Consider the following 13197-nt stretch of genomic DNA (forward strand, 5'->3'; position numbering starts at 1 on the left):
CACATCTTCTTCTTTGAGATCTTCCAAAACATTAGCTCTGGACAGCTGTTTTTTCATCTCACAGATGCTGACATGCCTCTGGTTACCATCTTGCTAACTTCTTGCTAACCCTGTTCAATAGAACTTAAACCAACTTGCCTCAGTTGGACAAATTCTGGTACAAAAATATTATTTGCATAGCTGTACAGATCCACATGCACATATCCTTTTCGTATGTCAAATGTATATTATATGCTTTTTCATAGTACATTTTTACTAAATATCATAACTGGGTGCAAAGTAGTTATTTTACTGCCATCCATATTCATATAAATAATTTTCAGTTACATTGTATAATATATTATAAACATGGTAGAGGATTTACAAGTAATGCATGTATATTAATAAGCACCATATAAATATTTACATATATTAATATATAACATTTAAATAATCAGTTCTGAAGTACCCATAAGTTTAAATTTTTGTTCATATGAAAACACAAAGGAAGAAACAAGAAAACAAAGAGGAAAACAGACTGTATCAGTTTGTTTTGATCCTTACCATGGTCTTCTTAACATAAACTTCTTGACCTCTTGATAAGCCAAAGTCAGCTATTTTTGCAACATAATTTTCTCCAACCAAGATGTTTCTTGCTGCCAAATCTCGATGAATAAACTAAAATTTTTTTTGAAAAAGGAAATCACCACAGCATCTATGAGCTTTACGTACTTTATGTATGTTATTTTAGTGCTATATTGAAAATTGCAAACATTCAGAATAAGAACTAAAAACAAAATAAATGGCTTGATGTGTCACTACCAAGAACATTTTAAACTTTATCTGAAGATTAAAGCAGTTAGCTACCATGTTGTTTGTAAGTTTTAATGCCTCTTCCTTGAGTCCCTGTGACACAGTATTTGATAGGGCTAAGTGAACACAACAAAAAAAAAACCTCATCCAGTGGGAGGTATAGAAGCTAAAATTAAAATTGGTTTCATTAAAAGGCATAGTCCCTGAAAAATGAATTGCTGTGCTTTCAGTGGGTAGAGAGTTGAAGACTGACCTGTTTCTGGCTCAAGTAGTCCATCCCTCTAGCAACATCTGCTGCAAAATGCAGAAGTTGCTGAGAGGAAAGTGTAGACGCAGTACTGTTGGCAATAGCAAATGCTGGATCTGTCTCTAGCACTCTGCTTTTCCGAAGGAAGTCCAGTAAATTTCCATGGGGAGCATATTCAATAGCAAGATAAAGATATCCTAATGAAACATCAGATAGTGAGCATATCGCAAAGTAAAAGATGGTCGGTAACAGTATTTGGACACTTAGACTGCTTTGAGTGAAAGAGAAATAAACATAAAACAGACGAGGGCAACAACAAAATTGAACAGGAAAATTCCTAGGTGCAGGGAAGAATTTAGAGCTATTGATGAACATCATTTCTGAAGGATTAATGCAGGCTTGTAGATCTAAAATGTTGCAGACAGACCTGCTCATGAGCTGGTGTTTCTGTGAACTGTATGGGCTGTACTGTGGGGGGTTTTTAAACATTTTTTTAAAGTACATGTATTCAAAAGCATCTTACCCCGATGTTCACATGCTCCCAAAAGATTTATGATGTTGGGATGATGGCCAAGTTTACAAAGAACTTCAAGTTCTCCAGCAAAGTCTCTGTGATCATCTTTTGAGGCATACTCTGAAAATCAAATAAACATGCATTTATATTTTCCTTTGAACTGAATAACCATATTGTGGGGCACTACTGCTTCGGCCCCAATAGAAAGAGAAAAACTAAGATACATTCATATTTACTGAAAAAAGTAGGAATTTCCAATCAAAGAAAAGAGAACCTAATGTCTGTAGCAGCCATCTGCAGAGAAAGAAAGCATCTCAATATACCACATCACTGATTTGAGAATGTAAAATGTCGTAGCAGATCATATGAAAACTTGTTGCCTAAAAATATTTCCATACGTGTGCTGTCAATTATTTCTGCCTGCATGCAGACCTTGGCTCTTTTTTAATTGATCATAATATTTCAGAATGTCTCCCAATTTGCCTAGTTAATGATCTAGTCAATCGCAAGACAATATGTACATTCTTGCAGTATCCTATATATTGTAGTTCTCTCTGGACTGTCACAGTCATGCCCAATGAATACAAAGAAAATGAGTGATCCTCATATTATGTATATACATAGATGCATAGAAATACAATTTTCCTGGAGTGACAAAACAAGATGAACAAATACTGTGCCCCAAGGCTAGGTCTGTGCACCTCTCTCTGTTAAATGAATGTTTTAATGGCTCCCACTTTGCAGATGAATTTACACATGAAGTTCATACTAACCTATGAATTGAAAAATACATAATAGTTAATTATATTGACAGTTAAAGAAAAGTATAAAGCAACTTGACCTTGCAGAAATACAATCTTTGCCAAATTTTAGCCTAGTGACAGCTGATACAATTTCGCTAGCAACTTTTAATATTTATTTTAGCTTTAGAAGAGGTCTAAATTCTTATGACAGCGAAACACTTGGAACAATCAACAAAGAAAAGTCTCTAGTCTCAGAGTCTCCAATCTCTATTACCTTTCATCCTTTTAATCGCAGCATCCATGCGTAAGCCATCTTTCTTAATGCGTGCTTTCAGGACTTGCCCAAAGTTACCTTCCCCAATCACATCTTGAAATTTTATGTCATTCCACTCAAGAACTGGATAAATAGTGGGATCTGGGCTGTTCTTGGCTTTCCTGCTCAAGGTGAGAGTACCTGAGTTAAACTGTACAGCTGGCTCTTCCCTCTGTAACAGAGTTAAGCAAATGACATTAACAGTGATTTCTACTTTACTGAGGAATGCTCTGATTACACTCACAGAATACATGTGTGCTCACTCATGTACACACACACAGAGCCTGACCCATCTCTTGCTTATGCAAGAGTGAGTATAGTAGACAATTACACCTGCTTTAGACACTATCTGCATCAAGCACTTCTGCCCAGATCCACAAAATTAATCAGGCTCCTAATTTATGCATAAGTACCTTTGTAGACCTAGGCCTCCTGAACAGTTTTATATTGAAAGATGAAGGAGATGGGCAAAAATAATTCAGTAAAATTGATCTCAAAACCAGTTTTGTCTCAGGCTCGAGGTCTATCCTATATTGGGCTTGACTAAATCATGTTCTGATCAGGCTCAGTAGGAAGATTGAGGAAAGAAGCAGCAAGGAAACAAAAGAGAGAGGAAATGATCTTCCTCCATAACCAATGAGACATCAGTTACATATTTCCACAAAACACCTCTGTGGGAAATGTTTCAGGACAAGGAACAGGAGCTATTCTGTGTGACATGGGGACTGATTATGTCTTTGGATGAGCTCCCTGGCCCCCTGTTTATGAAACAACCTATGCAGAGCCATATGGAGGAACTCTTTAGTCCAACTTCATTCTGCTTCACAGGTTCCCCTCTGAAGTGAGACAACAGCACCAGAAAGCAGAGCAATGAAGAGACTACATCAGGATACAAATATATACATGCATATATATGTGTGTGTGTATATATATCCCCATAATGTTACAACCTTCAGCAGTTTCCTCATAGCCAGAACTATGATGTTGCCATCAACTGATTCCTGTCCCCAAGTTGAAAAGCCATGATGGAGCAGTTATTGATGCTCAAAAGCAACATTAAAAAGTATTGTAGTTTTCATAATCAGGCACAAATTCATAGAGGGTCCTACATTCTGTCTGGCTCAGTACTCGTCATGCACATGTGCAGCAAAGCAGAAAAGGGAGAAGGATAAATGGTGTGCAACTTTTTTCAAGCAAGACTTTCTACCTCATAGCCTGTAACTGTGATTGCTTTAGCTCCGAGGTCACTAGCAGATAAGCTTTACAACAACAATACTAATTGCATGCATGAAGAGAAGACAGTATTTGGAAAAGCCAAGGAAAAAGAATTGGAAAGAACAGGAAAAGATGCAGCCAAAATTAATAACTACACTGACACAGGAAAGCTGGAAACCCACCACCACATTTTGGAAAGCCTGAGCCATTCGGCGCTGGAAGTTGGCTCGCTTTAACTGCAGCATGATGAGAAAGGCCAGGAGGATTGTTACACAGGTCATCCCTGCAGAACCAAGGATAGCAATAAGAAGCATTTTGCCTCCTTTTGATTCATATGGGGCTGTTGAGAAAGCACATAAAGAGTTCATAATTATTTCCAGCAAATTCTGAAAAAGCCATGAACAATGTATAGCCTCTTCTGTCTTGTAAACTGTATAAAGACATAGAGATACATCCCTTTGTCTTCCAGAAATGTCACAGACATTGAATGCTCTGATTTTCAGATACATGAGTACCTGCAGGTCGCACTGAATTCAGGCAGTGCTGAGCTGAGGTCACATTCAGTGATCTAATAGTCCTATTATACGCAGCTCCTTTAATTTATGAGCTGTTGGGCACTTTGTAGTGGATACACACAAATGAAGCATGTTGTCACTTCACCAGTGTCATGCAGTGAACGGAGAATCAAATTTTGGTGATGCTGTGTTGTGTGTCAAAGTTAAGAGCAAAAGAAAATTAATATTTAAAAAATAATATTATTACTTTGCCTTAGCTAACTAGTTTATACCCCCGGCCCTGGTCTGTGCAAGTCCAGTGTGTTGGAACAACCAACCTTTAGTTTCTGGAAGAGTCTTCAGTTCAAACGATGTGTTTGGGTTGCTCAAGCCAATGTTGTTCTGAGCATTAATCTGAACCTGGTACACAGTGTTTGGCTCAAGGCCCTTGAGATGGTATTGAGTAATGCTCGTGTTCTTTATGATAATATCGATGTGGTTGTACTCAGCCTTGCCATAAATTTTGTAGCTGATGATGATGGAGGAGATGGAATGACCCTCAGCAGTTGTCCAAGAGATGACTGAGGATGTGTCTGTGGTGTTAGAAAACCTGATGTTGTATGGTGCAGGAGGGATTCCTAAGAACAAACAGAAACACACACAAAGTGTTGGAGTGTACTTCCACCCCTTTCTTCTTCCTGCAGTGAGCCAAACACTTTCCTCGGTGCTTTTGCTGTGCTAAACAGAAGCAGGATTTTGTTGACAAGCTATGATAACTGAATGCAATAGTTTTATGAACTTGATGTGCTGTCATCCATATTGCAGTACTCCATACTTCCAGCAGAAGTTGGAGTGGTATTCAGTATACTGCTGTCTGTGGATGATGATACGAATTCTCTGAGCTGTATGCAGGTACAACATAACTGCTTTCAGATTAATGCAGAAAAAATTAATTTCCTTCTATACTGAATCATCATTCCCATGTGATTCCCATTTCCCGTACCTTCACTGCTTCAGGGAGCAATTCCCTGTCAAGATACAGGCTGTTAGAAAGAATGGAAATCAATACCAACATTTCCACAAATTTCATCAGAAAACCACCAGCAGGGGTGAGTGCTAGTGGTGACTAGTAAGCTAAGTACCTTCTCCTGAAAAACAGTTCCCTTATGTTTTTCTTAGTGCAGTTTGGCATCAGAGCTCAGGAAACTGGAGTGTCCCATGACAGCCATTGATACTTCTGTTAATACAGGTAGGATCTCATAACGGGCCTCCTCACATGACCTGTAAGGAGGAAGAAGCCCACCTTTCCAGTGTGTAGTATGGACAGTGGCACCCATCAGACATTCAGATGGACATCTGTTCAGATGGTACTTCATTCAGATAGGGCATTTGTTGTAGCATTATGAAAGGAACTACACACAGGGAATTCAAGGGCAGTCATTGGTCTTCAGTGTAGCACACTTAACTACTCTTTGCTCACAGGGGTTTTACCTTGCACCATATCTCCTCTTCTTTAGCTACAATTTCTGTATTGACATAGCTGAATTGTGGGGCCTGAGTGGTTTTTTGGAGTAACAAAAGAACTTGACATAGTGAATTTTGTGGGTTCATCATTATAAGGAGGGATAAAATGCTATGTGTGTCAGAAGCGTGAATCACACTTCAATGAAAATGTGGATTCCCAAGCTTTTAATTTGTTTTTCCTGGTTTTTTTTTTTTTAAACTCATTATTAGTTCCTAATAATTTCCAGCATAAGAATTTCTTTAGACGCTGAGCTATCTTCATAATAATAGTAATAACAATCACAATTGATCATCAGGAACCGAGTGTTACCAGAACAAAGGATTACATTTAACGTAGTCATTAAGTGACAATCAATCTGGGGGAAAGAGGAAGAATTAAACAGAAGGATGTGAATCAGCTACTTACTGTCGCTGAAAGTCCATGCATACAGATAGTTACTCCATTCTCCTTGGGACCTGGTGTTCAACCGTACCCTGCACATGTACTGCTGTCTAGGCTCAAGATCTTTAATGATCAGGGTGGACATATTTCCTGGCACTTGAGTAATAACACTGCTCTTGTCACCGTTGTCATTCACGCTCTTCCTTTCCACTTCAACACGAATATCATCCTCTGTCCTCAGTGTTAAAGGATGCCATGACAAATTCAGTGATGTCATACTTTTTGGAAAGAGAGTGAGACCTTCTGGTGGAGGAAGACCTTGGAAAAGCCACAGTGAAACAGGGAAAAACATTTCATATCTGGTATACAAGCTAAAATAGGAGTACCAGTTTTTCCCCACCACTTGCCCTAGCTTGGGGTGACAAAGGGTAACTCTCTCCGCCACCCCACCCAATTTGACATAAATTACATCTTAGAGGTGTTGATAGTCCCAGAGTATCTTAGCAGCAGCTGTTGTGTCAACAAAAAGGTCTGTTCACTGAGCTGGTGTTGCAGATGCACTTTTTAGACATGAGAAGACAGGTCTTTTGCTCTCTTGTTAGATAGTTCCTGGTGCAATTCTCATTTATTTTGTATGTCTGTATTCAGTTTGGGCTGTATCCTCAGTGGGATAAAAGCTTTTCTGCTTGTTCAGACATGTTCATTTTTAAGGTAAACTGATCTAATACTAAGAGGAAGGACTGATCTTGTATTAGGAGGAAGGAGTGGTGTGCAAAAGAAGTGATTTGTATCTCCAACTCTGCTGCATAGCCAGCTGAAATATGTAAATTCTCCTTTCCCAGATCCCCCATCTCTAAATCAGGGAGAATAGTAGCTCTGCCTTTTTCTGGTTTTCTTCACCTCTAGTGGTTTTGTTTTGTGTTTTTCCTTGTTTTTTTTCTTTGCCTGGGATTATTTTGAAAGTCTCTACAGAGTATTCAGGACCAGTCTTCTTTGCTCAAATGAAAGTGTTCTGGCAGGTATCAGGGAACAGACCATAGAGAAAAACAGCTGAAATAGCCTTTTGTGAAAAGCCAAGATGACAGCTTACCAAGAGCAGCTGTTGTGAAACTAGCCTGTGGTCCAGGATGGCCTTCCCCACCTTCCCCTTGTCGACTCAGCTGAACACAGAACTGATATTCTGTTTTTGGTTCCAGATTGTCCAGTCTTTTGGTTGTGCCTTTTACTGACAACAAAAGGAGAAAACAAAGCCATAGATCATGCTGAAAAATGTTAAGGAAGAAAAGGTTTGGAAAATGTTCCTGAACCACTAACTATGGAAGGTAAGATACTTTTGTTCCTGGTTCACCAAGATAACCTATTTAGAAGTATAAAATACTTATTTTTAAGTTGACCTCCAACCCAGCACAAAAGATGTTCCCATCTGCCCTTCCTTCAGGACAGAACAAGACTGGTTGCTTAGGCAGTGTGCATTGTGTATGCAGATCTTGGGTTATCCTGAATTAGTAACAATTGTTTGTTACTTGTTAAAGTTCCTGTAATGTTTCCTATAATATTTTAGGCCTTGATAAAATGTTAAAATGGGGCTGGAAGGGGTCATCTAACTCACAAGCAGGCTTCATTTTGCTCATACCATTCCTGATAAATATTTAGGTAAGATATTTGTCTCACCAGAGGGCACAATAGACATGAAGGAAGATTGTAGATGCTCCAGGACATCTCCATACTGCTCACTACTTTTGAAAACCTGTTATTTACATGGGAGTATTCAACAACTGGGCCCAACACTAAGTACTGTTTATCTTACGGAAGGAGAGAGAAACCCCTTGGTTACTGAAATATACACTTTTGACTACTGTTGGTGTACCACAATAACATTATGCAGTGATATACAAAGAATCACGCATCAAGTCATAAATGATTTAACTTTTATGCATTGTAGAGTCTTTTGAGTTTAGTCAAGAGCAGACAGCATATTATGTTTCAGCATGCAGCTGAAGTTTGTGTTTAAGGGGAATTAAAGAATGCCCTCTTACCTTCCACAGACATCCAGGACTGATAATGTTTTGCTGGCTTGTACAGGAGTTTTGTTGACACAACAGGTCCATCTCCAAGATGTAACTCAGCATTGATATCAATTATGAGAAAATTATGTCCGCTGTCTGTCAGCCTTGGGGCATACTGTGGCACAGGAGGAACTGAGCAAGAATGCAAGTATTAAACCAGCCTTTTAATTCCCTATATCAGTAAAACTCTGGTATCTTCCTAGATCTACAGGAAAATGGGAGATGTTCTTCAAAAGTCTTACAAAGTAGACAGGGGTTTATACCCTAAAGCTGACAGTTTAGATCTTTCAAAAAACCCTTGGGCTTTCTTCTAATCCTTACCATCATACTTACTTTTTCAATACACATAATTAGTATGTGGCTTATAAAGGGTTTCTGTTCATATTCTGACTGTAAATATTTATTCTGACATTTTCCTGCAGTGCAGAGAACAGAAAGCTCTGCCATGTTAGAGTACAAAGCTGCCCTTAAATGTACAAAGACAAAGACATTTGAAGAGATTCATGCTTTTACCTTTGACTGTAACTTGAAATGGTTTCTCTGCCATTCCTGCTACTGTCTGCACACTGCAGACCCAGGTTCCTGTATCACGGGGCTGGATTCGATTAATTGTAAACATGGCTTCAGAGCGATTACTGGTAACAATTAGGGCAGGCTGAAATGACAAAAGATGTACAGGGCCCGAAAAATGTGGGCATTTAGGAATATTCCCATGACACTTTCTCACAGTTTAGGAATGTATCAGGAGTTTAAGTGATATCAATAGAAAGGGTCTACAATGGTCAATTCCACAGTTTCATATGTGCTCGTTGAGTTCATGAAGTATCTCAGAATATTGAAATGTCACATTATATTTGAAAACCATAGTGTGCATTAACTACAGATGAAGTAATTATAAACATTAGAAATAATAGGAAGCAATTAATCAGGAGCCTACCCTTAGGACAGTTCCATCTTGCTTCAAAAGTTTAAATTCTTCAGATTTAGGAAGTGGCATCCCAGTTGCTATACAAAAGGGCTTGAACTCGACGCCAGAATTGAGTTCTACAGGATCTAGTAAGTTTTCTATCTGAGGTGAAAGATCTGCTGAACCTACAGAAGATACATAGTATTTTAATGTCAGACTTCAAACAGAACTTTAAAAAGGCAGCACCAAAACAGGTTTAGGTGTAAAATGAGCACAGGCAGCATAGGTGTCTGATTCTCCTTTTACTCATGCGGGCATATGCAAGGATCATGCTTACCAAGTCAGCACTGTTACATCAGTGTAAATACCATGTGAGAAGGAACAAGCCCTCTGTCCACTCTCCTTTCTTTTCCCCTCTCCTGTCTTTCTCACTGACATTCTAAGCACAGACAGTCTAGCTATTGCAAAATCATGCACAGATTTTGTAGTCAATGTACAGTATCGATTTGCTCTCCATTTTATCTGTTCATAAGAGCAGTCAGATCACAGAATCACAGACTCAATTAGGTTGGAAAGGACCTTGAAGATCATCTAGTAAAACCATTAACCTAGCACTGCCAGTTCCCATCTACACCATATCTCTCAGCGCTATGTCGACCCTACTCTTAAACACCTCCAGGGATGGGGACTCCACCACCTCCCTGGGCAATCCATTCCACTGCCTAATAACCCGTTCTGTAAAGAAATACTTCCTGACATCTAGTCTAAACCTTCCCTGGCGCAACTTGAGGCCATTCCCTCTTGTCCTATCACTTGTTACTTGGTTAAAGAGACTCATCCCCAGCTCTCTGCAACCTCCTTGCAGGTAGTTGAGGAGGGCGATGAGGTCTCCCCTCAGCCTCCTCTTCTCCAGACTAAACAACCCCAGTTCCCTCAGCCGCTCCTCCTACGACATGTGCTCCAGACCCTGCACCAGCTTCGTTGCCCTTCTCTGGACACGCTCGAGTCATTCAATGTCCTTTTTGTAGTGAGGGGCCCAAAACTAAACACAGTCATCGAGGTGCGGCCTCACCAGTGCCGAGTACAGGGCTAAGATCCCTTCCCTGTCCCTGCTGGCCACGCTATTGCTGATACAGGCCAGGATGCCATTGGCCTTCTTGGCCACCTGGGCACACTGCTGGTTCATGTTCAGCCGGCTGTTAATCAACACCCCCAGGTCCCTCTCTGACTGGCAGTTCTCCAGCCACTCCTCCCCAAGCCTGTAGCGCTGCTGGGGGTTGTTGTGACCCAAGTGCAGCACCCGGCATTTGGCCTTATTGAAACTCCTCCATTTGGCCTTATCCCATCGCTCCAGCCTGTCCAGGTCTCTCTGCAGAGCCTCCCTACCCTCGAGCAGATCAACACTCCCACCCAACTTGGTGTCATCTGCAAACTTACTGAGGGTGCACTCGATCCCCTCGTCTAGATCATCAATAAAGATGTTAAACAGGAGTGGTCCCAAAACCGAGCCCTGGGGGACACCACTCGTGACCGGCCTCCAACCGGATTTAACTCCATTCACCACAACTCTTTGGGCCCGGCCATCCAGACAGTTTTTTACCCAGCAAAGCGTGCGATCATCTAAGCCTCGAGCAGCCAGTTTCACCAGAAGAATGCTGTGGGAAACGGTGTCAAAGGCCTTGCTAAAGTCAAGGTAGACAACATCCACAGCCTTTCCCTCATCCAATAAGTAGGTCACTCTGTCGTAGAAGGAGATCAGGTTTGTCAAGCAGGACCTGCCTTTCATAAACCCCTGCTGACTGGGCCTGATCCCCTGGTTGTCCTGCATGTGTTGTAAGACGGTACTCTGGATGAGCTGCTCCATCAGCTTCCCGGGTACCGAAGTCAAGCTGACAGGTCTGTAATTTCCTAGATCATCCTTCTGACCCTTCTTATAGATGGGCGTCACATTGACCAGTTTCCAATCTGTCGGGACCTCCCCGGTCAGCCAGGACTGCTGGTAAATGATGGAAAGCGGCTTGGCGAGCACCCCAGCCAGCTCCTTCAGCACCCTCGGGTGTATCCCATCTGGTCCCATAGACTTGTGTGTGTCTATGTGATGTAGCAGGTCACTGACTCTCTCCTGGATTGCGGGGGGGTCGTTCTCCCAGTCTCTATCATCTGGCTGAGGGGGCTGGATTCCCTCAATACAACTAGTCTTGTTATTAAAGACGGAGGCAAAGAAGGCATTAAGTACCTCAGCCTTCCCCTCATCACTTGTTACCAAGTTTCCTTCAGCATCTAGCAGGGGATGGAGACTCTCCCTGGTCTTTCTTTTGCTACTGACATACTTATAGAAACATTTCTTGTTATCTTTGATTGCTGAAGCCAGATTAATTTCCAGCTGGGCTTTGGACCTCCTGATTTCTGCCCTGCATAGCCTCACAGCATCTTTGTAATCACTGTGAGTGGCTAGCCCCTTCCTCCAAAGGCTGTAAACTCTCCTTTTCTCCTTGAGTTGCAGCCAAAGCTCCCTGTTCAGCCAGGGTGGTCTTCTCTGCCGCCTGCTCCTCTTAGAGCACCTGGGGACTGCCTGCTCCTGAGCCATAAACACTTCCTTCTTAAAGAGTGCCCAGACTTCCTGGACCCCTATACCCTTCAGGACTGTCTCCCAAGGGATCCTGTCAAGCTGGTGCCTAAACAAGAAAAAGTCAGCTCTTTGGAAGTCCAGGATGTCAGTCCTGCTTAGCCCTTTCCTGGCCTCTCTAAGAATAGAGAACTCTATTATTTCATGATCGCTGTGCCCTAGTCATCCTCCAACCACCACATCATCCACCAGTCCATCTCTGTTCACAAGGAGGAGATCCAGCAGGGCACCTTCTCTGGTTGGTTCTCTCACCAGCTGTGTTAGGAAGTTGTCCCCCACACATTCCAGGAATCTTCGGGACTGGTCCCGCTCTGCTGTATTGTATTTCCAGCAGATGTCTGGGAAGTTGAAGTCCCCCACAAGAACAAGGGCAAGCGATCATGAGATTTCACCCAAGTGCCTATAGAATATTTCATCCACCTCTCTGTCCTGGGTGGGTGGCCTATAGTAGACTCCTACTACAACATCTGCCCAGTTGGCCTTCCCCCTGATTCTAACACAAAGACATTCCACCCTGTCTTCACTGCACTTGTATTCAAGGCAATCACAACAGTATAGTTTGGCTGGTTGAATCACAGTCTTATTTCTCTGCTTGCTTTTGCACTTGAAAGCTTTTACAAGTTAACAGTGGATTTGTCACTCTATTAATCAAGCAAGAATAATAGATGTTGAGTACATCTTGTAAAATACTGTGTGCAAACTTTGCCTAAATCCAAAGAGATTCTGAATGAGGTATGTTCATCTTTGCAAGCTTAACTCTCTCTCAGAGCGACAGAGCTGTTTTAAACTCTGGGCTTTTCTTGGTGTCTCAGTCATCAATTTCAGATCATGAGGCACATGGTATAGGAATGTAACCAGATGAATAAGAGGTAGGTAATGGTAAAGTACCATGACCCTATCCAAAAGCTGATCATGCAGGTAAGATGCTCAGCTTGTGTCAGTAATTGATATTAAGGTCAGTGTTAAATCCTATGGAGTAAGGTTTGAAAATCTACGTCTAATGAAAGCAAACTCAGATTAAATAATAGCATACCAGCCTGCTAAATGCAGCATATGGGGCAGAGGCTTAAAAACACTGTATTGCAATAAAGATGTACAGAAGTGTTTGGGCCCCTAGAAAGTAGTTGACAGAGCAAGGATACCAGCCTGGAGTGATAATGCTGTACCAGCATGAAGATCTGTTTCAGTTACACTAGGAAAAGCCATTTACTACCGTGTTACCTTGCTTTACCTTCTTTTTCACATTGCAGACCATGCCATCCAAGGGAGCAGATGCAGCCCTTAAATCTGTCGCATGTCCCTCGATTGTGACAATTACATTTGAGTTTGCAGTCCGACCCATAAAAACCAGGTTTGCATTCTGCAAGTACATAC

General features: G+C 41.4%; 1 protein-coding gene across 2 annotated transcripts in view; it reads right to left on the bottom strand.

Annotated features, from left to right (window-relative positions):
• The window catches only part of TEK (TEK receptor tyrosine kinase), a 44274-nt gene that overhangs the window by 4824 nt on the left and 26253 nt on the right, over nt 1–13197 (bottom strand). For both annotated transcript variants that reach the window (XM_074812665.1, XM_074812666.1), the window contains exons 7-18: nt 13055–13183; nt 9228–9382; nt 8804–8945; nt 8261–8422; nt 7315–7449; nt 6249–6542; nt 4657–4956; nt 4007–4164; nt 2571–2781; nt 1563–1673; nt 1046–1236; nt 544–657 (exon numbers count right to left, since the gene is read on the bottom strand). In XM_074812665.1, coding sequence (XP_074668766.1) covers nt 544–657; nt 1046–1236; nt 1563–1673; nt 2571–2781; nt 4007–4164; nt 4657–4956; nt 6249–6542; nt 7315–7449; nt 8261–8422; nt 8804–8945; nt 9228–9382; nt 13055–13183 — 2102 coding nt within the window. The remainder of the gene's footprint in view (nt 1–543; nt 658–1045; nt 1237–1562; nt 1674–2570; nt 2782–4006; nt 4165–4656; nt 4957–6248; nt 6543–7314; nt 7450–8260; nt 8423–8803; nt 8946–9227; nt 9383–13054; nt 13184–13197) is intronic.

The sequence above is a fragment of the Strix aluco genome, chromosome Z (genome assembly GCF_031877795.1).
Source record: "Strix aluco isolate bStrAlu1 chromosome Z, bStrAlu1.hap1, whole genome shotgun sequence".
Lineage (NCBI taxonomy): Eukaryota > Metazoa > Chordata > Aves > Strigiformes > Strigidae > Strix > Strix aluco.